We start from the raw sequence: 25,323 nt of genomic DNA on the forward strand, positions 1-25,323 counted from the left end.
TGTCAAGGTTAATAGCCTACTACCAATACTACATAATGTCAAGGTTAATAGCCTACTAACAATACTACATGTTAAGGTTAATACCATGAATTAAATCTATACCGGTAGCCTACCAATAGGCTGCTAGATGAGGTTAGTAGTCTACCCTGTTCTATATTACAGGTGTCTTCCCTTCTTGCTCATCTTCAGATTGGGAACAATCAGGTTTATTTTGATATTGGACATTCAGATACATAGCTAAAGTATCTATAATAGCTTTATTGCATAATTTCATATTCAAGGTGTAAAACAGTCAATGTTTAATTTGTGATGAGTTTTCCTGGGTATAGAACAGTAGCATCATGATCAAGGTCTACAAATGTAATTTATATTGATCAGTGAATTTCCCTTTCTGATAAAATATTAACACTTCTAGAGTTTCTGTATCAAACCTTTTGTATTCGAGTCAAAGTTATTGTTGCATTTCATTCCCTCCCCATGTTTCATATCACAACAGACAACCATTAGAAATAGACAACTTTATTGAATTCAATTTAAATACATTGACTGACCATCTTACAACATTTATAATATACTGTATTTCAAAACACATTTCCATATGTGAATTATGTCCACTCTGTTATATTTGAAGTTCGGTTTCTCTGAAGATGGAAGAATATTGAAACTGCATCAAAGTGACGACTTCAGAGCCACATCTGGAAGATTGGTTTTCTATCATGCAATATATTGCAGATAACTTTGGTATATTTGAACAGCTAATGACAACCAAAACAAAGCAGATTAGGCTCATCTACACTGATTTTAAACCCCTGATAGCTCCCCTGACCAGTCAGTTAACAAGACAGTATGTGTCCAACTAGCCTGTGGTGAGTTTCTTCATATAGCTAGCAGATATTATTCTTATTGGACCACCTGTCTTTTATTAGACCAATCACATAGAAGTTCTCTCTGTTGTATGTCCCGCCCTCCTCAGTGAGTTGACAATTTGAGTGAAGTATCTGCAAACCAATCAATTCCTAGGTTGAGATTTAGAGCACATCCCCACTGGGTAAAAAGGAAGCTAATATTCAAACTTGTTAGACTGACAGCCTACAGCCTAGCTGGGTGGAAGAGAGATATGAAGAGATGGATGGAGAGAGAGATGAAGATGCAGGTCAAGTCAAACAGGGAGAAATGTCTTCAGAGGCTTAAACAGAGTTCTGTGTAGAGGAGCCATGGACGACACACCATCTAAGCGTGCAATTCCTGTAAAGAGTTGTGCTAGATAAAAGAGGTTCAGTTCATGGCTAGTAGTAAACTGTATATAGGATCACAACGCATACATATTATTACTGCGTCAATTCCAGTCGAAATGTAATAAAGTTATTGATTACAAAAAGACATTTCCCTTCACAGAACTGTTTGAACTACACATCTGACAGGACCCTCCTCTCAACAGTCCAATATGTCATTGCTTTCAGATGGCATTTATAAGACCTATTCCAAGTAAAAAGCATAACAATACTGAAGCTAAGATTAGTTTGTAGATCAAAGTGTTTGTAGTAAAATTACATTCATGGATCGTTAAACAGCAAACATCCCTTCAGCAGAGCCACCAAGAGGGTTTAAACTCAAGGTTGGGTCTGGACCATCTGAACAGTGTGGAAGTAGAATCAATGTGGTTTCTGTTCAGACAGCTATGAGTTCAGGTCTGGCACACAAACAGTTAAAAACCTGCTCTGTGTTTGGCAGCTAGAGGGTGCTCTCTGGGTTCTGTGTTTGACAGCTAGAGAGCGCGGTGTGAAAACCACTGAAAAAACATGGGAATTAAAAAAATAAATACTAATAAAATAATAATTGCGCTTAGAACATAAGGAAATAGAATTAATGTATTTATCCCAATAAATCAATAAATCTCCAAATCAGAGCAATTTACCAATTGGGACTGAAACCAAATCCAGAAGGGTCCTGCACATTCTAGAAGTAAGACTACATCCAGGCCTGAATGTTCTAGAAAAATCACACCCAGGCCTGAAGGTTCTAAAAGAAAAAACGACATCCATGCCTGAAGGTTCTAGAAGAAAAAGTACATTCAGGTCCGAATGTTCTAGAATAAAAAGTAAATCTAGGCCTGAACGTTCTAGAAGAACAAGTACATCTAGGCCATGACCAGTCCAGAGGCTCTGAGACACCATCACGTGGAAGCTGCTTCTGTGTGTGTGCACGGTGTACCTTCACATAAAATATTGCTCTTGTATTTGTCTGTCTCTAAATAATTCTCTGTAAATATTCCTGTTTCAAATAGGATTTACACGAACATACATAGGTACATATATACAGCAGTCTTACAGTAAATCATCACATATTACTTCATTCCTCCAAGTCACAGCGTTGTCATGGCAATGCTGCCCACAGCTTAACACCAACAGAAAATGTAAATTTTTCAAACGTTTTCTGCCCAAAAAAGCTAAAATAAATAATACTGTCTCTCATCTGAACATCAACAGGAGTTTGTTCCTTAAGCAAATTGAGTCAGTGAAAGGCCAGTCCAGTGACTTCATCCCCTGTTCCCATTCATATCAGAGGCTCCAGGTTTCCTTTCTGTGAATTCTGGGACTTTTTTTTGATCTCACCTGCTGCCCTATAACTGTTGAACCAATAACAACAGAAATAATACAAAATCGTAAAAGATGTTTAGTTTCCTCCAGCCAGGTGCTAAAGTCACATGTATGGTCTCACCACTCACAAAATCACCTCCAACATTTTGTATCCGACTTGGAGACATTTTGACAGCTTGAAACATTTCAAATGGTTGATGTTGTCACTAGAAGAGACTTTCAAATGAAGATTAGCTTAAAAAGGACCTTTGTGTCTTCATAGGCTCAATGTGTCACATTTCTCTGTCATACAAAAGCAATTCAGGAGTGATATAAAATGATATATCTATAACAGATAAATATGAAAACTGCCTCACATCGTGTTGGATTGTGGATCTGGACTTCAATCACAATCACAGGTACACAATGTACTGGCATCCAGAGTAGAGGTTTGATTCTCCATGGTTTGGGGCCGGGTCGGTCTTGTGGTTATACATCATAAGCATATGAAAATGTTGACATTTAGATTGCCAAAACTATAATATAATTTGGTGTGATAATCAGAGAATTATAATAGTATTATAACATTGTAACGTTTATGTATCAAAAAAAAGAAAAGAAAACTACTAACCTTGTACTAGTATGTACTTTGCTACTAAGGAATCTACCTTGCCTATATATTACTACCTATGCTAATATGTCTAATACTATGCACTCAAGGCTCAAGTCTGACACTGTTTGACAAACAATCTTACTGACCCTTAGCTGTCAGCTAAAATGACTAAATGTAAATGTATCACTCACATAAGGTTACAATGTTATAATACATTTTGTGTTTGCAACAAGTTGTGTGACGATTTTAGCCCATTTCTGTTGGACTGGGGTCACACCCACTATTTGTATTAAGGGGGGGTTATGCCAAATCGTATGCATTTTCAAAGTGGTTGGCTTAGGAAAGTAGCTGCCTGTATACAATATATACAGCTGTTCTAGACAGTTGGGGGAGACAAGCCCAGAGTGAAAGCAGGTCAGAGAAAAGGAGCTCTTCAAACCACCACTAAGCATGCATTGGACATGTTCCTGTCTTTAAACTACAGCTGGATACCAAAACAAAACGATATGATCATTTCATTTATGTATCTTTCATTCAGTCCATATAAGGAATTTTGTTTCCTCATGCATCCTTATTGATATTCTTTATAGATTATAACAATAGTGCAGGGTAGAAGAGAAACTGCATGGAATAGGCTTCTAGAGATGTCAGACCTAAAGGCTGCCTATCATTAGTAACTTAGCCCCATTACTAACTCTGACAAATAGGCCTATCCTCTTTGTGAGCAGTTCTGTCAGGTTTTAGGCCATAGAAATAGCCTGACAAATGTATCACAGTTCAGCATTCCTCATTTTTCCACTTTACCAAAAAGATCGGCCCTTATTTCCAGAAATTTGGTACTTGGCATAACTTGGCACATTTATCAAGTGTAGTAGGCCTACATGTGCACAATTAATCACATTCCAATCTATAATCGGTAGCCTACAAATGAAATGTCCAAATAGGCCTGGAGAACCCAAAAACAAAGCTGTTTTTCAGGATCTGTCCAGAGTGTAAAACGAGGGCATACTGCTCTGTCCGTGGTTCTGAAAGGAGGAGGGCTTCAGCAGTACAAGTGGGGCATACTTCAGCTTGGCTTATCGTTCTACACCATGGTGGGCGTTGAATATAGTCAAAATGTCAAAATGTACTACTTTTCTGGGTACTAAATCAACAAGTAGCAAACAGGAAGCTGTAGGAAGAGTGCTTTCCCTTCTCCCTTTAAACTGTTCCATCCTTATTTCCTTTTAAAGAGAAACATGAGCGTTTAAATCAGAGCTGCTTTGGTAGGGTTAGGGTTAGGGTTAAGATTAGGACCAACTGTTGGATAGAAACACATCTGGAGTGTAGGGCGTCTCGGCTCTTCTCCCTCTTTCTTCTTCTTCCTTCCGGTCGTTTTGCCTTCACTTCCGTTATCAGAAAAGCAGACTCTGTCTCCTAGATGTACTTGTAACTAGAGAGAGACAGGTAGCGAGAGAGTCAGGCAGACAGGGGGGAAAAGACAGGGGAGAGAAGCAGAGCGAGAGAGAGGCAGAAAGGGGCAAAAAGAGACAGGGTGAGATTACATTTATATTTTGCATGTAGTCTTTCATCCACAGCGACTTACGAATTGTGAACAACAAGTCAACAGGAGGGGTAGATATGTGGCAGCTAAGGGTAAGTGGCATTGTTCATCAAATAGTGTCAAACTTGAGTGTTACACTCTGAATGCATAGTTGTATAGACATATTAACAAGATAGGTAGTAGTATAAGGATAGAGACATAGTGGTAGGGTACATAATAGTAAAAGACAGTAAGGTAAGAAGGTTAGTTTATTCATTCATTTATTTTTATTTCAGATATTGATTAAAGATGTACGTTTTTAGTCGACGGCGGAAAATTTGGTGGGTTTCAGCTGTCCTGACTGGTGGGAAGTTTGTTCTACCATTGTGGAGCGAGGACAGAGATTAGTCTGGCTCACTTTGATGACCCCACAGGAGGCCGAATAGGAGTTGGTTTCAAGCAGCCAGAAGATGCAAAACGCAGGGGTCTCGAGGGTGTGTAATTAGGGCTGGGCGATATAACGATAATTATCACGATATATTTTAATAATCGATATCGGAAAAAATAAATATATAAAGAAAAATATCCAGAGACAGTGGACAGACTTGTCTTTCTTGCCTGCAACTTAAAGTAATGGCTTTGCTTGTCCAAATGACAATACTGACCAAATTGAGATTTATTTTTCTCTTTTATTTTGTTATTTTGTATTTTATTTCTAATTTAAAATACAGTTTGAAACCGTCTGTACACAGTAGGCTATGTGTGCTAGCAGAGCTAGTCTCCAGTCACGAGTCACATGTGCAGTGGTTTGTCCACCAAAAAAGCGCCAAAAGATAGAAAAGAAACTAGCAGAGCCAGAACTGTTCAACTCCCCTGGAGCCACAGCCAGCAGAGAAGCCGGTTTACTTTAGCTTTTAAACCAGCTGCAGCCTGAGAACTGGAGTGTGAGGGGATGTAACACTAAAGATGGCGGCAACGACAAAGAATTGCTGCAAAATAAACATACAGCTGTTATTTAAAAAAAAATATATATATATATATATTCTTTTTTATATATATATATATTTTTTGTATCGATTTTTTTTGTTTGTTATCGATATCGTTATCGCCCAGCCCTATGTGTAATTAAAGACCATTCACCGGCAGGGGTGCGTTGGTGATTTCAAAGCTGGTTGCACTGTGTTTTAATGACGCCACGTGCACGTGTGCTCCCGCGCATGCGCATAAATGTTTCCTCGCGTGCGCACAGACTAAAGACAGTGCCTAATTGCCTCTAGGAATGGAATGTAACACATTTCATTCACAAGTTTTGTGTGAATGTATCTGAGAACGTATTTGAACACACCTGACGACCTGCGCTATTGTTATGCAAAGTAGCCAGGTGTGTATTTGGCGAGTTGGCGCAGCAGTCGAGTGCAGCGCATTCCTGTGTGCACGTTCGTGCACATCCGTGCATGTGCGTGCGAGTGCTTCTGCCCACAGAGCCGGTTGCTCGGCGTGCAACCCCGTCCCGTGAGCAACGCACCCCTGTTCACCGGTGGTAGGAGGGAGCCAAACCAGCGATCAGAATTTAAACCATTTCAAATCAAATCCTGTAGGTAAACATACGCTTTGGCAGCTAGAAGGATGTTTATCTCTTGTTGGTCTTTGGTTCACAGTGAATCATTCCAAAAGGCTCAGCTTATTTAACAAACATAAATCACCCAAATTTAGCAGAACAATGGAAGTGAAACCTAATCAGGAACCACCCCACCTTTTGAGTTTCAGTCAGTTCAAACCAGCTATAAGAATTTAAACCAGTCAAATCAAATCTAATCCTCCCACAGGCGGGTAGTAACATTATTGGGCAAGAGACACAAACACGAAGGTCCCACTATTGACAACAAAAATGTGACCAGTTTTCATTCATTGCCAGTTGGAAAGAGTGAGGAGCGGTGGAGGGAGACGGTGAAGTCCCTGTCTGTCGTCACAAGGCTGACTGACCTTCCTCCCCCTTGCAAGAGCCAACGCCAATTCGAGAGCTTTAAAGTTATTTTTTTTTTTTTTTTTTTTTTTTTTTTTTTTACATTTGAGATCTTTGTTATTTGAACCGATAGGCACACCCCAATTTCGCTAAAATGAATGACATGAGTGAGAGAGAGAGATTGTTGTCAATGGTGAGCATAATGAAGGCAGAGAGAGACCGGACGCACAGCAACCCAATTGTAAAATGGACTAGGCTACAACTGAAATTTCATTTAATTTCAAACCTTTATTTAAACTCAAAGAATCATTGAGGTTACACTCATTTGCAATGATGGTGAGTTACGGAAGTAAAATAATATATATATATATATATAAAAATAGGTTGTACTTGTTACCCAGACTAGACCTATACAAATTAGGTGGTGCTGGACCAGATGGAGGCTTCTTCTTCAGATGGTGACAAACCATAAGAAACTAAATAACCAAATAACAAAAAGGAAGTCCAGGGTAATTTCTCATGCATCCATCCCCACACAAACCAACCCCCCATCCAGCCCCACACAAACCAACCCCCCATCCAGCCCCACACAAAGCAACCCCCCATCCAGCCCCACACAAACCAAACTACCCTTCCAGCCCCACACAAACCAAACCACCCATCCAGCCCCACACAAACCAACCCCCCACACAAACCAACCCCCCATCCAGCCCCACACAAACCAACCCCCCATCCAGCCCCACACAAACCAACCCCCCATCGAGCCCCACACACCAAACCACCCATCCAGCCCCACACAAACCAAACCCAGCATCCGGCCCCACACAAACCAACCCCCCATCCAGCCCCACACAAACCAAACCACCCATCCAGCCCCACACAAACCAACCCCCCATCGAGCCCCACAAACCAAACCACCCATCCAGCCCCACACAAACCAACCCCCCATCGAGCCCCACAAACCCAACCCCCCATCCAGCCCCACACAAACCAACCCCCCCCCCCATCCAGCCCCACACAAACCAACCCCCCATCCAGCCCCACACAAACCAAACCACCCATCCAGCCCCACACAAACCAACCCCCCACACAAACCAACCCCCCATCCAGCCCCACACAAACCAACCCCCCATCCAGCCCCACACAAACAAACCCCCCATCCAGCCCCACACAAACCAACCCCCCATCGAGCCCCACAAACCAAACCACTCATCCAGCCCCACATAAACCAAACCCAGCATCCGGCCCCACACAAACCAACCCCCCATCCAGCCCCACACAAACCAAACCACCCATCCAGCCCCACACAAACCAACCCCCCATCGAGCCCCACAAACCAAACCACCCATCCAGCCCCACACAAACCAACCCCCCATCCAGCCCCACACAAACCAACCCCCCATCCAGCCCCACACAAACCAACCCCCCATCCAGCCCCACACAAACCAAACCACCCATCCAGCCCCACACAAACCAACCCCCCATCCAGCCCCATACAAACCACCCCCCCATCCAGCCCCACACAAACCAAACCCAGCATCCGGCTCCACACAAACCAACCCCCCCATCCATTCCAGACAATAAATGCAGCATTCGACATGATTGCCCTCAAGTTCGATTAATTGCATAACATATTAATCGTCTGGAAAAGTTTGTTGGTCTTTCTGACTGTGTATTAAACTGGTTCAAAACATATATCAAAGGGAGAAAGTATTACGTCAGGCTTAGAGATCATGTCTCTAAGTGGCAGAGAAACATGACACCTACCGTACTTTGGCGTTCCACAAGGCAGCTGCCTCAGCCCACTATTATTCTTGCTATACATGCTATTGTAGTAGTATTACAGCAGTATTATAGTAGTACTGTAATAGTAGTATGGTAGTATTACAATAGTATTATAATAATATTGTAATATTATTATGGTAGTATTATAGTAGTATTGTAATAGCATTACAATAGTATTACAGTAGTATTATAGTAGCATTGTTGTTGTTGTTGTTGTTGTAGTATTAGTGTTATTATAGCAGTATTGTAATAGTATTACAGTAGCATTATAGTAGTATTGTTATATTATTGCAGACGTATTATACTGTAGTAGTATTGTAATCGTATTACAGTAGTATTGCAATCGTATTACCGTAGTATTGTAGTAGTAGTAGTATTACAGTAGTATTGTAATAGTATTACAATATTATTATAGTATTATTGTAATAGTATTACAGTAGTATTATAGTAATATTGTAATAGTATTACAGTAGTATTGTAATAGTATTACATTATTATAGCAGTATTGTAATAGTATTACAGTAGTATTACAGTGGCATTATAGTAGTATTGCAGTAGTATTGTAATAGTATTACAGTAGAATTATAGCAGTATTACAGTAGTATTGTAGTAGTATTGTAATAGTATTACAGTACCATTACAGTAGTAGTAGTAGTAGTAGTAGTGTAGTATTACAGTAGTATTACCTGGCTCTTGGGGTCTGATGGTTTCTAGCTCCAGCTGGAGGTGCGTCAGAGAGAAGATTGACGTTGCTAAAACACAACAGACATCAAATTACATATATATATAATACATAATAATATATATATATATACAGTACCCACACACACACATATATATATATATAACATGATACATATAACATATAAAATATGTATACATACATACATACATACATATATATATACAATATATAATACATATATTTAACATATATAATACACATTTGTTTTAAGTGTGTGTGTGTATGTATGTATGTATGTATGTATGTATGTATGTATGTATGTATGTATGTATGTATGTATGTATGTGTGCATACTGTCAGGTAGTGTATGTGTTAGTGCTAGTTATTTATAAAACGGGTATCTGAAATCAAGCAATCTGATTGGTTCATAGCTGTGGTATAATAACCATATACCACGGCTATGATGTGTAATTACCCAACACAATTCAGTATCACTCTGCGTTTGAAAATAAGCTAGCCAGCTTGTGAGGGTAGTGGGTAGTGTTAATATTAACCAAATTCTAGACCTCAGTGGTATAGCGCCACCTGGAGGAGTGGATAAAATCGTGTTGGATATCTCCTGAAAAATCATCAGCTAAATGTAAATAAATAAACAATCCCGCTAGCAACTGACCGTGCTGCTCCTAACAGAGACCTGAGAACCACTTCTTTATTGACACATTTTTATTTTATTCTATTTATTTTTGGCCTTTCTGTATTTTTCACCCATCCCAATTTTGTCGTTATGCCAATTCCCTTCCTGGTCGTTGCACTCATTGCCCCACTGTCGGCCTGGGGAGGGTGTATAACTACCACATGCCTCCTCCGGTACATGTGGAGTCGCCAGCCTCTTCTTTTCACCCGACAGTGAGGAGTTTCACTGGGGGAACGTAACGCATGTAGCGGTTCATGCTATTTCCCTCAGATCCCCGCCCTGACCGACCAGTAGGAGTCGCTGTTTACAACGACCAGGATACACACCCCATCGGCTTCCCACCCGCTAACACTGCCAATTGTGTTAGTAGGGACAACTGACCAAGCCGGAGGTACCGCTGACAGCTGGATTCGAGCCCAGAGTCTCTGCGGTGGTAGGCGAGTGCATAGACCACTGCGCTACCCAGCCGCGCCACTACCTGACTAATTTAACTAACCAAAACCACTTGCAAACAGTACTGTAATTAATGCTACTCTTATTTGTTATTGATGCCATTTGCTATTTTAAATAGTTTTTATTGTTTACACTATTCTTATTGCTTCTGTACTACTTGTTGTTGATGATTGCTAAGCCAAGGAGCCAAGAAATAGGAATTGCACTCCTCTATACTGTAAAAAGGACAGGGATGTGACAAATAAAACTTGAAATCTGCTTCTGCAATCTGACGTGTGTGACAGACCTTTGGCGTGACATACTAAATTTAGAACATTATCATGGCAGAGTAAAAGCAGCATCAAGGATGACAGGAAGTGGCTTCGTTTCGATGGCTCAGAGAAAGCATTCTGGTCAGGGGGCTGTTCGATTATTTGGATGAGAGAACACCAATTTGATAAGTAAAGTCGCCTAACAGTGAATGGTTTATTTTCCTCTCCATCTGCCTGCCTTGTATCGTGGACAAGGTGTTGATAGTGTTGTATTATAATATTTGAGACATAACTTTTTGTAGGAGAGAAATAAACTGAAAATGGGTCAGATATGAGTTGAATGCCAATTGTCAGCCATGCTGTAATCAGCTGTTGCAACGTTTATCCCAGGACTGATGTAGTATAATGTTACATCGCAATTTAAAGTCTGTTGCACATTTTATGGCTGCATATCTGTACAGCAGCTACTAAGGTCTGTGTCTTTGGCCTAAAGTTAAAAGTTGTTTAAATTATTATCAGAGGTCAATCACGCGCAAACAGATATTTTCAGCAAAAGTGGCCCTCAAATGATCCGATATGGCCATTGGCACATAGCTGTGCAAGGGTCTAACAACCATTGCTTGCTACTAGCAAAACAGAGACGGCATGCTTTCGGGAGAGCAGCAGTTATCTGTCTAATGCATTATGATTCCATATTATAACCAACAACCTTATGCTCATAAATGACGAATAAAGCTGTCTTATATAAAGTTAAGATGTCACTGCAAAATAATCAACCTCTAGTATAAATGTGCTCTGAACAGCTCCCACTCAATAGTATTTATTAAGAGCTTCTTAAGTTAAGTTAGCAGCTGCTATATTGTCATAAGGATACCATCCCTGTAACCGGCTGTCACTGTTCTTCTCTTGCTAGCAGGTCTAAAAATAAGCTTGTGAACATTGAACAGTAACCACCTCTCACTATGTGCAGGCCGCTGGGAGGACCGGTTTCCTTGTTTAAATTACTTATTCAATTAGTAATAAAAACATTCAATTGGAGTGTTTCTATAACTTTCACATTATAGAATATGAATTTCTAAAAGCAATAGCTCACTTCAGGCTGTGATATATTGCGATTATATCACAGCTAAGGGGATTGTGACTTGACTTTATTTTGACAATATATAAATAACATGCGACAGAAGCACAGTCTGGAATACTACCAAGGATGGACACAAGAAAGCTCAGAGCTTATTTCCATTGTGGTCCTTGTAGGGGCGTATGGGAACGAAGTGTTCAGACATGCATCATACAGACATATGACATCACAACACATCACATAAAAACAAGTAAAAGTGGTGTGACATCATCATGTCAACCTATACCGTTGCACAGGTAAGATGTGACATTACTTGAACCTATACCGTTGCACAGGTAAGATGTGACATTACTTGAACCTATACCGTTGCACAGGTAAGATGCAACATTACTTTAACCTATACCGTTGCACAGGTAAGATGCAACATTACTTTAACCTATACCGTTGCACAGGTAAGATGCAACATTACTTTAACCTATATACAGTAGTTGTACAGGTAGGATGTGACATTACTTTAACCTATATAGTTGTACAGGTACAATGTTACATTACTTTAACCTATAGTTGTACAGGTACGGTGTGACATTACTTTAACCTATATAGTTGTACAGGTAAGATGCACTGAGTTTCAGGGTCCAGGATAGATAAAAACAAAGAATAAAATAATAAAATAAGCCATCTTGGCTGGCCTGGTGGTGGTGGCTGGTAGCCAGTAGCCAGTAGCCTGGGGCTGGCCTGGTGGTAGTGGCTGGTAGCTGGTAGCCTACCCTCACTTCGCACTGAACAACACCCCTTAGCTGGGATATAGTAACAATATACCACAGCCTATCATGAGCTATTATAATAATATATGAGTAGGGGTGTAACAATGTAACCTCACACTGATTAATTTCGATTACGAGCATTCAGGCAACGATTCAATGCATCATGAAATCTCTTCATTTGACCACGATTGGATTAGATGAATTTTCGATGAATTTTCTATCAGTTAATTCCCCAAAACATTTTGAATACACAAATGTGGCTGGGGGAACTGATTCACTCAGCATGAATGGACTATAGGTCAATAAAAACAATACACAAAAAATATATATATACATAAAACAAAAAACAAACATTTATTTTTATAAAATCTTCTTATTTTGATTAATTTAGATTATAAACGATTCTAACATTTTAAAATCGATGCAGTTGAATCGTCACATTAGAATCGATGCATTTCTATTAATCGATGCATCGTTACACCCCTATATATGAGTGCATACTATTAGATAAGGTTAGGGCTAGTGTATGTTAGTTAGTTATACAAGTGTGTATATATGTATATGTGCGTACTATCAGGTAGTCGGACGATTCTCTCTCCCAGGTTACTGAAGTAAGACTGTCTCATAGACTCCTCCGCTGAAATCCTCTTCTTACCTTCAAACTGAACACAGAACATCCTGTTAAAAGTAGAGTTTAGTAACAGTAGTGGTCAGTGTTTCTAGAATGTTTAGTAACAGTAGTGGTCAGTGTTTCTAGAATGTTTAGTAACAGTAGTGGTCAGTGTTTCTAGAATGTTTAGTAACAGTGGTGGTCAGTGTTTCTAGAATGTTTAGTAACAGTGGTGGTCAGTGTTTCTAGAATGTTTAGTAACAGTGGTAGTCAGTGTTTATCTAGAATGTTTAGTAACAGTGGTGGGCAGTGTTTCTAGAGTGTTTAGTAACAGTGGTGGGCAGTGTTTCTAGAATGTTTAGTAACAGTGGTAGTCAGTGTTTCTAGAATGTTTAGTAACAGTGGTGGTCAGTGTTTCTAGAATGTTTAGTAACAGTGGTGGTGAGTGTTTCTAGAATGTTTAGTAACAGTAGTGGTCAGTGTTTCTAGAATGTTTAGTAACAGTAGTGGTCAGTGTTTCTAGAATGTTTAGTAACAGTAGTGGTCAGTGTTTCTAGAATGTTTAGTAACAGTAGTGGTCAGTGTTTCTAGAATGTTTAGTAACAGTGTTTTGGATTCATTTTAAGATTTGACTGACCTGCAGCAGTTTAGAGAGGAGCGCCACTCCTCCACTGTCGAGTCTGAAAACAAAGACACACACACACACACACAGAATGCCAAAAAGGTGTCGGTGGCAAATACAAAATAAATAAAAATAAGCTCTTTTAGTGGATGTACTTTGACCTGTGTGATTACTGTACATTACATTGCAGCTGAAGCGATCTCCCTCAATACTGGACCAATTACAAAAAGAAATGGGGTGCAGGTTTTAAAATACCGGTATTCCAGTACCACTGTGTTTTCTTTGCTCACCCGGCCTTCTCCATCAGAGGTCGTCCGTTGCAGTGTTCTTAAGGGTAGACCCATGGTTGATTATGTTGTTATTAAATTACTACTATCTTTGTATTGTTGTGGAGTTGTTCTGGTTTGCTGTAATGGTCTAGTTTTCTCACAATATTAACTTATATGTTTGGAGGGCTGGGAGATTCAAAGTGAAGGCTCAGTGGTGGCAAGCCTTTTTTTTACCACTTTTAACTAGTTTGAGCATTGTTTTTCTGTGTCATGTAGCTGTAAATCAAGTATTTGGGAAAACATTTAACAGGCTGGAGTGTTCACAAATACTTGCTGCATTTCCAGATGAGTCTAAAGAATAGCGCCGTCCCGCTGGATGGCGACTATAGCAAGCCACAGCTCAACCCGCCACAGACACTGGCAGAAGAGGGACAGTGTCTTAACTGAAATATGCATCAAAGCACCTGAATGAGAGCTTATATAAATACCAAAGCTGACTCTGTGTAATGCCAGATCCCTGATCAACAAGACTGATGAATATGAATTACTGTTAAATACCTTAGATGCTGACAATAACTAATAACAAATGAAAAATGGAGGAAAAACTGTCACTTCAGTCCAGTGACTCAAACAGAAGACAAAGATAAACTACTACAAAAATGAAATGCAGGATCTAAAGAAAAATAATCCTAAGGAATAGTGAGATTTTTATAAATAAGAGCCTGGGATGAGCTAAACCACCAGACCAATTTACATTCAGTGAGTTGAGGAAAACAAGGTTGCAGATGTTTTAAACTAAAACCATGCCTCACTCTAGCTGTTCTTCACCCCAACCCCCTGTACAGAATGATGATCTCTGCAGCATCTGCCACTCGTCTTAACACAGGGGAAGCACGTGGGACAGACAACATTACAAACTGGGTGGGATCATCATGCAGGAGATCTGATAAACAGCTCTGATCATCAAGGAACCCTTCCTGAGGCCTGGAAACAGTGACATGTATGTCCCTTAGCGAAATCCAAAGTGTTCCTTTAACTATAGCGTGTGTGTGTTGAGTGTATGGGTAGGGTACCGTGGTGTATGGTTGGAGAGTCGGTCGGCATGGTAATGGGGATAGTTATAAGACATGAACTCTTCATTAGAGGTGATACCAGGCCAGGTGTCCTCCGTAGGAGTCCCTACACACAGACACACACACAATGAGTATGAAAACCCTAAAAATAAATATAGTCTAAAATAACATAATAAATATAGTCTAGAATAACATAACAATAAATATAGTCTAGAACACAACAATAAATATAGTCTAAAATAACAATACATAATTATAGTCTAAAATAACAATAAATGTAGTCTAATATAACAATAAATATAGTCTAAAATAATAAATATAATCTAAAATAAAATAATAAATATAGTCTAAATTAACATAATAAATATAGACTAAAATAACATAATAAAAGGGGAGGGAGGTTCTCCTACCCAACAGTTTGAAGATAAAGTGGAGTTCCTCTTCAACTGTAGAACCAGGAAACAGAGGTCGGCCTGTTGACATCTCATAGAATATACAGCCCACGCCCCTAGATAGACAGACACAGACATCTTATAGAATATACAGCCCATGCTCCTAGATACACATATACATCTTATAGAATATACAGCCCATGCCCCATAGATAGACAGACACATAGACATCTTATACTGTAGAATATACAGCCCACACCCCTAGATACACACTTTAGCCCCTTTCACACCGGCAGGGCTCCGGTTCAAGCTCCAGCTCCGTTCTGGAGCCTCTGAACCTTGGTGCTCTCTGGCGAACCAGCCCACGTTTACACCTATTTAAGCAGAACCAACGTTCCACCGCCTCCGTCATCAACGGGGGGCGTTACTCAGGCCGAGGTAAACACAACCATATGGACACGACAGTGGCAGAATGTGCCGTATATATAAAACAGCTTCGGAGGTTTGGCATTGCACCATGCTGATCCACTCAACAGGTAGCGATTTCAAAATGAGATTCGATTTAAATGTATTGTCATTATACAGCACAAGTACAATACACCATCCAACCAGAGTGGATAAATGAATTAACGTTAAATAAAAAATAAAAAACTTGTGTAACCGAGAGATTTGAACCTGGGACCATAGGATCCACAGGCAGCTGCACTAATCAGTTGAGCTAAACGGTCTGACGTTTACTGTGACCGACTAATCCATAGTTTACACTTGTCAAGAGCCAATTGCGCTTGTCATCCAGTATTGGCATTAATAAATCAGATGTCATGCTAATATGTCATGCTCTACAGTAGGACTTACTACTATGATACCCATTAAAACAAGTCATTCGAATAATAGAAACCTACTTTGTTGGAACGATTAATTTCAAACATATACAGTGTGTGTGTGTTTTTGTGTGTGCGCTCGTGCGCTGAGGCTCGCTAAGCCTTTCTCCACGCATATTTATTTCTGGAGCATTTCTTTATCCACTCTGGTTGGATGGTGTATTGTACTTGTGCTGTATCATAACAATATATTTGAATCTAATCTCGTTTTGAGATCAGTCGCAAATCGCTTCCTGTTGAATGGATCGATTGAGTGCAATGCCGACCCTCTACTTTCCCCCGTTTACGCTTGTCTTCACAGCCTAGAATATGACACGCCCACTGATGATGTCACGGTTCGCAAGGAAAAACCAAAAAAATTTCGGTTCCAGCTTGAGCACCGATTTTTCACGTTCCGAACCAATTATTCCCGGTGTGAAAGGCCTAATAGACATCTTATAGAATATACAGCCCACGCCCCTAGATAGATACATATAGACATCTTATAAAATAAACAGCCCAAGACCCTAGATACAGACAGACAGACATCTTATAGAATATACAGCCCACACCCCTAGTCAGATAGACAGACATATAGACATATGATAGAATATACAGCCCATGCCCCTAGATAGACACATTGAATAATAATAATCATCATAATAATAATAAGTAATAAAAATATCATCCTTACCACATGTCTATCTGTGTGGAGTAATAATAATACATAATAAATAACAACATCCGATTCCTTACCACATGTATATTTGTGTGGAATAATAATAATAATACATAATAAATAACTAATAATAAACAATAAACAATACATAACAAATAATTAATAATAATTAATAAACAATACATAATAAAATCCTTACCACATGTCTATTTGTGTGGAGTAGTCTGTGCTGCCAAGCAGGATGTCGGGGGGCCTGTACCATAACGTCACCACCTCATTAGAGTAGGTCTTAGTAGGAATAGACTTTGCACGCGCCAGACCTGGAAAGTAAGTTAATTCAATCAGGTTAGATAACCAGGCTAGATTTATCCTGGGAAAGTAGGGGTGGAAGTTAGTGCATGCCACCCACAGAGAGAAGTGGGGGTGGGCAGACACACGCATGTTTGTTTATGTGAAATAAGGGGACATTACATAGACTTGCATGCATTCTGTAACTAACGCTGACCTTAACCTAACCTTAACTATCACACTACAATAGCTTGCCAATTAACCTACAGCCATAGACCTCCGATATCAGAATCGATCATTAGAGTCTCTCTCTCGCTCTCTCTCTCTCTCTCTCTCTCTCTCTCTCTCTCTCTCTCTCTCTCTCTCCCCCTCTCCCTCTCTCTCCCTCTCCCTCTCTCTCTCTCCCTCTCCCCCTTACCAAAATCAGCCAGTTTCAGTTCTCCCTTCTCATTGATGAGCAGATTCTGTGGTTTCAGGTCTCGATGCAGAACTTTTCTTCTGTGACAGTAGTTTAATCCCCTCAATAACTGGAAAAGAAACAGCTGAGAGAGGAATGGAAGATAGGATAGGAAGGGAGGAAAGGAAGAGGAGAGGAAGAGAGCAAAGGAGAGGAGAATCAGTACCATCTACATCCCGTTCTACAGTGCTTTCCCCCTCCTCCTCTGTGATAGGGCCCCTCATACAGTGCTTTCCCCCTCCTCCTCCCACTGTACTGGAGTGCTAACCCACTGTACTGGAGTGCTAACCCACTGTACTGGAGTGCTAACCCACTGTACTGGAGTGCTAACCCACTGTACTGGAGTGCTAACCCACTGTACTGGAGTGCTAACCCACTGTACTGGAGTGCTAACCCACTGTACTGGAGTGCTAACCCACGCCAGCCGCAGAGAAAGAGGGAAAGATGATGAGAAGAGGGGGTAGGACAAAAGACAGTTGTCAGATAAAATGGGCCAATAAGCATCTGTGCTTTTTAAACATTAAAAGCCAATCACTGAAAAGGATTTTAAATTGTTGCTATAATAACAATAATTAATTAATTAATAGAATTAATAATTCACAGGAGCCACCCCCTCCACAGGCCATGCCCCCTCTCCATCTCCAGAAGGATCGTCACTATGGCCAATTTGACCATGCCCCCAATAGTTTTTGCATAGGGAAAGCCTAGACTATAGACTAAGACCCTAGTTTTGCATAGGCACAGCCTTTTAACACATTGGATGCCACACCTCTTACTCATCGTTAACCCCTCATGCCACCTATTAACCCCATGTAAACGGTCACCTTGTTTGTAGAACTATAACCACCATATTCTATATTATAGCTATGGATACAGTACTATAGTCATTTGACAGACACTGGGTTTCTTCCGGTCAAGATGCAAAAAAGAAATATTTTTTCCATCCATACGTTCCCGTGTTATACCGTGGTGAAGTATGGTTTTAGAGCCGTCTAGGGTAATTCATGAAATGCTGAGTAATCGCCCTCAGCGTTTCCCCTGAAAAAATATTCTGCAGCGGTGCTGTGCCTCTAGGGGGGTCCGGGGGCATGCATCAATCTGGTGCACTTTGAGAGCAAAATAAAGAGGCTAGATCTATGATGAACTTTGTGCTCAAAACACAACATCGACTAGACTGCAGTGTTTTCTCCCTGCAGCCTTTTCCTCAGGTCAGTCTTTTACATTAAGCACCCCCCACAGCCCAAATGAAAAAAAAAAGATATATATATATATTATATTTTTTTATTTTTTTTGTAATACATTTTTTGTAATAGTCTAGTTCATAGCAGCGGCGGTTCTAATTCAGCAGCGGCGCAGCTGAAAGGAGGGGTGGAGGGGTCGTTTCTGATTATTCGAGCGTTGGTAACGGCATTCGCATTGAACACTAGACACGGTTACCAGCCCGATCGCCAAGAAGGCATTGCAGGATCAGGTTTGACGTTGAATCGCTCTTACCTTCGGCCGAAAGTAATCCAAATAGAATATTCCAATTTCTTGATCGCCATCTGGTAGATCCAATCCCCATTTGATCGACGTTATAAATGACCATAACATACAGATCAAGCCTAATTGACGGGCTTCGATGTGACTGGCTGAACTGTGTGCTTCGCCGAGAACAAGAAATTAAATCTGAGACCTGGAGTCATTTCACAGCAGAGGATACAGTGTTAGAAATGAAGCTCGATACCGCCGCCTGGTAGGATGTCCCAATTTCACTGTGCCAATTCTCCCCTCCCCCGTCTTGAACGTTGCTCGCATATTCCCCCCACTGGCCGGTGGTACACACGGAGGCAGCCTGTCACATCTTTTCACCTGCCAGCACGGACTCTCATTGGCGAGGTGTAACGTGTGGGAGGCTCACACTACCCCCGCCATTTCCTGTCTCTGCTGTGCAGGCGTCCCCAACCGACCTGTAGGAGTCGCTGTCCACAACGTCCAGATTACCACCCATCGACTTCCACCCGCTAACTCTGCCAATTTAGTTAGTATGACGGCCGGCCCAAGCCGGAGGCAGCGCCGACAGCCGGAGTCGAACCCGGTGTCTCTTGCGTTGGTGACGAGCGCAATGTCCGCTGCGCCACCCAGCCGCCTATAAGAATTTATTCTTAATTGACCTGCCTGCTTAAATAAAATGTAAAATAATAATTTTTTTTTTTTTTTTTTAAACTTTATTTTTTAGCGTTTATCGCTTTTCTGGTCAAGCATGACCGACAGTTGCAGGGTGAAACGGGAGAGAGAGCAGGGGGAGACATTCGGCAAATGACGGCGAGTCCGGGAATCGAACTCGGAGTCAACCAGATCCGTGACGCAGCACGGAGTCCCGCGCGAGCGCGGTAACATGGTGTGCTACTGGAGCACCCAATAATACATTTTTTTTTATGTGCATTCCTTCAATACTATTTCATATTGACCAGTCCTCAAAACAAAAAGCCTAACCATAAGTTAATCTGATTGAAAACAGGACACAGACATTTAAATCAAGTCAAGAGTTTTAATTGTCACGGCATACAGGTATACAATGAAATGCGGGTGGTCTTGCCCGCAACGATGTGCAATACAGTGGTACAACATATAATAGAATCAAAAAAAGAAAAAAAAACATTGTGCAGTAAACAGGTAACAGGTAACATGGAGTGACATCTCGGTATCTGTACATAGTTATTTATTTACAGAGCTAAAATGGCATCTCCAAATGAGGTCAGAACCAAATTAAATGACTATACCAGTCTAATTCAGTCTTGAATAGATTGCCCGTCTTTAACTAATGTTCGTAGGTGTGTACTGTGTTTTAGCTGATCTCAGTTTACCTTACTAAACACCATTCACACTGCCTTTAATGTTGAAATGGGGTGGTAAATATTCGGTGAGACTCGAGAGTAGTTTGAAAGTCTCTAGGCGGCATAGGTAATTCACCCTTGTGAAAACCACTAAGTTGTATAATTAATTTCACTAACGTTACTGTAGTGAAATAACTAATTTACCACAACTAAGTAGTAATGACTCATATGGCGTGTGGGAAGGATTACACATGATATTGGACCTTAAAGGGAAAGCCAGGAGGACAGCCAACATTGCCGCCATAAGGCCCATGGTTAACCACACCAAGGGGAGGCCCCCCCCCCCCCCATCCACCGCAGAACCGAGTGGTCCTCTGGTCATTGCTGAGGCTGACATGCGCAAGGAATTCAAGTGCATTAATGTACGCAAAGCAGCCGAACCAAATGGTCAGAACATGCTCACTGATATATTCAACCTCTCAGACCATCACAGAAAAAGATCTACCGGCAAAACAGATCCACCGATGATGCAATAGCCACAACACTCTACAGTGCCCTCAACCACCTGGAGGGAAAGAACTCGTATGTGAGAATGCTGTTTGTTGACTATAGCTCAGCATTCAACACCATAGTCCCCACCAAGCTCAGGAACCTGGGACTCAACCCCAACCTGTGCAGCTGGATTCTAGACTTCCTGTCAGACCAGGTGGTGAGGATGGAACCCAACACCTCAGCCCCTCAAGCATTAGGACAACGGGGGCGTGACTGGTTTAGAATTTTAGAATCCCAATAACTTGCAATAAAAAAAAATATATCCAAAGCCCTCCCTCCTTGATTTTTCCTTAACACATTGGACGCCAGTAGGGATGGGTACCGTTCACATTTTAACCGATACGGTACAGGCACCTGTGAATCGATACTGGTACCCAACGGTACCTTTTTTCGGTACTTTAGTCTCTAAAAATGTAATCTACCTACCTCAGTCTGTCTCCCCCTCTGCCCTGAAGCACTGCGCTGACCAGCTCGCACCGGTGTTTACCACCATTTTTAATGCATCGCTGGAGCTGTGTCACGTCCCAGCATGCTTCAAGGCCTCAACCATCATCCCCGTCCCCAAGAAGGCCAAGGTCACGGGCCTTAATGACTACAGACCTGTCGCCCTGACCTCTGTGGTCATGAAGGTCCTGGAGCGCTTTGTCCTGGCCCACCTGAAGCTCATCACAGATCCTGTGCTGGACCCGCTGCAGTTCGCGTACAGAGCCAACAGATCCACAGAGGATGCTGTGAACATGGCTCTGCACTACACGCTGGAACATCTGGACTACGCGGGCAACTATGTCAGGATCCTGTATGTGGACTTCAGCTCGGCCTTCAACACCATCCTTCCACCCATCCTGGAGCACCAGCTATCCCTGCTGCAGGTGCCGGCCTCCACTCGCAGGTGGATTACCGACTTCCTGTCCAACAGGTCTCAGCGGGTGAGGCTGGGGAAGAGCATTTCCAGCTCTAGGTCCACCAGCACCGGTTCCCCGCAGGGCTGCGTTCTATCCCCACTACTGTTCTCCCTGTACACAAACAGCTGTGCCTCTCTACACCCCTCGGTCAAACTCCTGAAATTCGCTGACGACACCACCCTGGTGGGTCTCATCTCCAGGGGGGATGAGTCGGCCTACAGGAGGGAGATCGAGAGGCTGCAGAGCTGGTGCAGCTGCAACAACCTGGAGCTCAACGCTCAAAAGACAGTGGAGATGGTAGTGGATTTCAGGAAGAAAGCAGCCCTGCCCCCTCCCATCATACTGGGAGGCACTCAGGTGACCTCCGTGGAGTCATGCCGATTCCTCGGCATGACCATCTCCCGGGATTTGAAGTGGGAGCTTAACATCACGGGCCTGCTCAAGAAGGCCCAGGGGAGGATGTTCTTCCTCCGGCAGTTGAAGAAGTATAAACTGCCGAGGTCCATGATGGCCCAATTCTACACGGCCATCATTGAGTCCATCCTCACCCACTCCATCATCTCCTGGTTCCCTGCTGCAGCGGCAAAAGATCTTGCCAAGCTGCAGCGGGTGATTCGCTCCGCGGAGAGGGTGATCGGCTGTCCCCTGCCCTCCCTCAGGTCCCTGCACGACTCCAGGGCGCTGAAGAGGGCGAGAAAGATCATGGCCGACCCATCCCACCCCGGTCACAGCCTCTTCACCCTGCTCCCCTCTGGGAGAAGGCTGAGGATCCCAAAGGCTGTGAAAGCTCGACACAGACTGAGCTTCTTCCCCTCAGCCGCCAGGCTGATCAATGCCTCAGGCCCCCCCCCCCCCCTCGGTACCCCCCCCCCCCCCCCCCCCCCTCTGCCCCCAAGTGACACTGGCTAAATGACATTGACTGCACTGCACTAGTCCGTACTGGATCTCTGCACAATTCACTTTATATATATATATGTATTTTATTTATTGATTAATCCCCCACTGCACTGTTTTCGTTTCTTGTCTGTGTTGGTGTTTGTTTACTGTGAAAAAAAGAAAAAAATGCATACACTGTATTGCTGCAACAATTACCAATGTGTTTTACACAAATGGCTCAATAAAGGAATCTGAATCTGAATCTGAATCAGTTGTGAAGAAAAAAATCAAAACTTCAAATAACCACACTTTCGACCGTTTTCGGCTTGCCATTGCCCTGACTGCTTTGTTGTTGAATCAAGTAAAATCCTAGGTAAGCGTATATTGTGCGTGTGAATGTTGACATGAAAAAAATTAGTAAAATCTTTTTTTTAATAATTTTTTTTCTTTTTTTCTTCATTAAAAAAAAAATTATTATTATTATTTTTACAGTACCGAAATCTGGCACTGACGGATCTCACGTGAATCGGTACTCGGTAGTACCGACGTGACTCGGTAGGTACCTTTAAAAGTACCTAATTTGGTACCCATCCCTAGATGCCAGAGGTCGCTGTGGGCGTATGGCCGTTTGTGCCAGCGCTGTAATGCAATGGGGGTAGATGCCGGTGTTTGTAGTGCTAAAACTATATTAAATATTATAGCTATGGATCTAATAACAACGTTGATTGCCAGTGAGTTTCTTCCGGTCAACATGCAAAAAACGGAAATTTTTTTTCATCCATACATTTCCGTTTTATACCGTGGTGAATATGAGTATAGTTCTAGAGTGATTCTGTGTAATCCCAGGGAACTCCGCCAAACAGCGCTTTACTGCATTCCACTATAAAACGGATGGACAACAGAATGGAAATAGCGAATAAAAGAAATAACAACCCAATAACGAGTTTACTCGATGTCGGAAGAATTCGATTGGCGGGCTATAACGAGTTAACTCGTTTTTGGCGGCAATATGTTAAAATGTGTTATGTAAACATCAGCTATGTTCGAATTTTGGGAAACATTTTGATTTAAAATATTTCCACTGCTCCAAATCAAGGAAAAATGTATGACTGTTTAACGATCAAACAGAGAGTCAGCAGCTTCAAGTCCCTGTGTGTTCACATCACAGTGCACTACCCAGGTGGTGAAGAAGGCACGACACAGCCTCTTTCTCCTCATGCGGCTGAAGACATGGGGCCCCAGATCCTAAGGACTTCTGCAGAGACACAACAGAGAGCATCCTGACCGGATGCATCACCACCTGGTATGGAACTGCTCTGCTCTCGACCGCAAAGCACGACAGAGGGTCGTGTGAACAGCCCAGTATGAAACTTATACTCTTTTAATTGCTTCTTTTGTACTACTTTGTGTTGATGCTGCTTCTAGGCAGAGGAGCCAATAAATGATTAACTTCCGGGTGCTCCCAGGTGATGTGTGGATTTTAAGAGTAATACAGTAACTTTATTGAATGTGCTGTGGTTTTCACACGGGTGAAATACTTGTGTTTAGTGACTTTCAAGTCAAGTGTCCACCCTTTTCAACACCAAAGGTAGTGTGAATGATGTTTAGTAAGTTAAGCTGAGATCAACTAAAACACTGCATACACTTACGAACACAACATTAGTTTTAAAAGGGTTAGTTAGTTAGGGTTAAGTTGTAAAGACAATCTCTAGTATTGGTGAGAAGTCAAAGTTAGACCGACTCACCTTGACGTTGTGGACGTGGATAGTGTTTCCACAGTCATCCAGGTACTGCTTCAGATCCTTATCCTGACACACAAAAACATCAAATACATACAGTACACACTATATTAATCAGAAATAGCCATTTTTGATCATCTAAGGCTAAGCTAACCATAATGCTAACACTAAGCTAACCCTAACACTGAGATTAAGCTAACCCTCAGAGTTATCATGAGAAATCAGACCGTGTGGTTTCAATTGAATTTAAAAAATACTTAAATTATAGAAATAAATGATGCTGATGGACTTGACAACACACCTCTATAATAAAACACAAGAAGGTGATATATATTAAATAATATGACTTAATTCTAGGGATGTCCGATATTATCGGCCGATATCGGCATTAGAATGTGATATCGGAAAATATCGGTATCGGTAAAAAAAATATATATATATATATATTTTTTTACATTTCTATAACCTTTATTTACCCAGGCAAGCAAGTAAGAACAAATTCTGATTTTATTTATTGTCAAAAGTATGCATAATGTTGTGTTAATTCCACAACAAGAGATATGTAATGTTAATACCTGAAATTATTCCATTTTTTGGGGGGGGAATCCTGCATATATCGGTATCGGTTGATATCGGTATCGGAAATTAAGAGTTGGACAATATCGGTATATCGGTAAAAAAGCCAATATCGAGCATCCCTACTTATTTCCTAAGATTAATTGACTGTAAATTCTCAAATAAAAGCTGGGTGTAAAATAGTGGCAGTGTCTCAGGTAATAGTTGGGGGTGCATGTCTGTTTGGGG

General features: G+C 41.5%; 1 protein-coding gene across 1 annotated transcript in view; it reads right to left on the minus strand.

Annotated features, from left to right (window-relative positions):
- Positions 1-512: 512 nt before the first annotated feature.
- The window catches only part of cdk16 (cyclin dependent kinase 16), a 42,220-nt gene continuing 17,409 nt past the window's right edge, over positions 513-25,323 (minus strand). The window contains exons 9-17 of the mRNA XM_084332620.1: positions 24,526-24,588; positions 17,596-17,719; positions 17,089-17,209; positions 15,369-15,466; positions 14,959-15,064; positions 13,632-13,674; positions 12,956-13,046; positions 9,146-9,211; positions 513-4,621 (exon numbers count right to left, since the gene is read on the minus strand). Coding sequence (XP_084188746.1) covers positions 4,584-4,621; positions 9,146-9,211; positions 12,956-13,046; positions 13,632-13,674; positions 14,959-15,064; positions 15,369-15,466; positions 17,089-17,209; positions 17,596-17,719; positions 24,526-24,588 — 750 coding nt within the window. The 3' untranslated portion in view covers positions 513-4,583. The remainder of the gene's footprint in view (positions 4,622-9,145; positions 9,212-12,955; positions 13,047-13,631; positions 13,675-14,958; positions 15,065-15,368; positions 15,467-17,088; positions 17,210-17,595; positions 17,720-24,525; positions 24,589-25,323) is intronic.

Source organism: Notolepis coatsorum (assembly GCF_963971535.1).
Source record: "Notolepis coatsorum genome assembly, chromosome: 17".
Taxonomy (NCBI): domain Eukaryota; kingdom Metazoa; phylum Chordata; class Actinopteri; order Aulopiformes; family Paralepididae; genus Notolepis; species Notolepis coatsorum.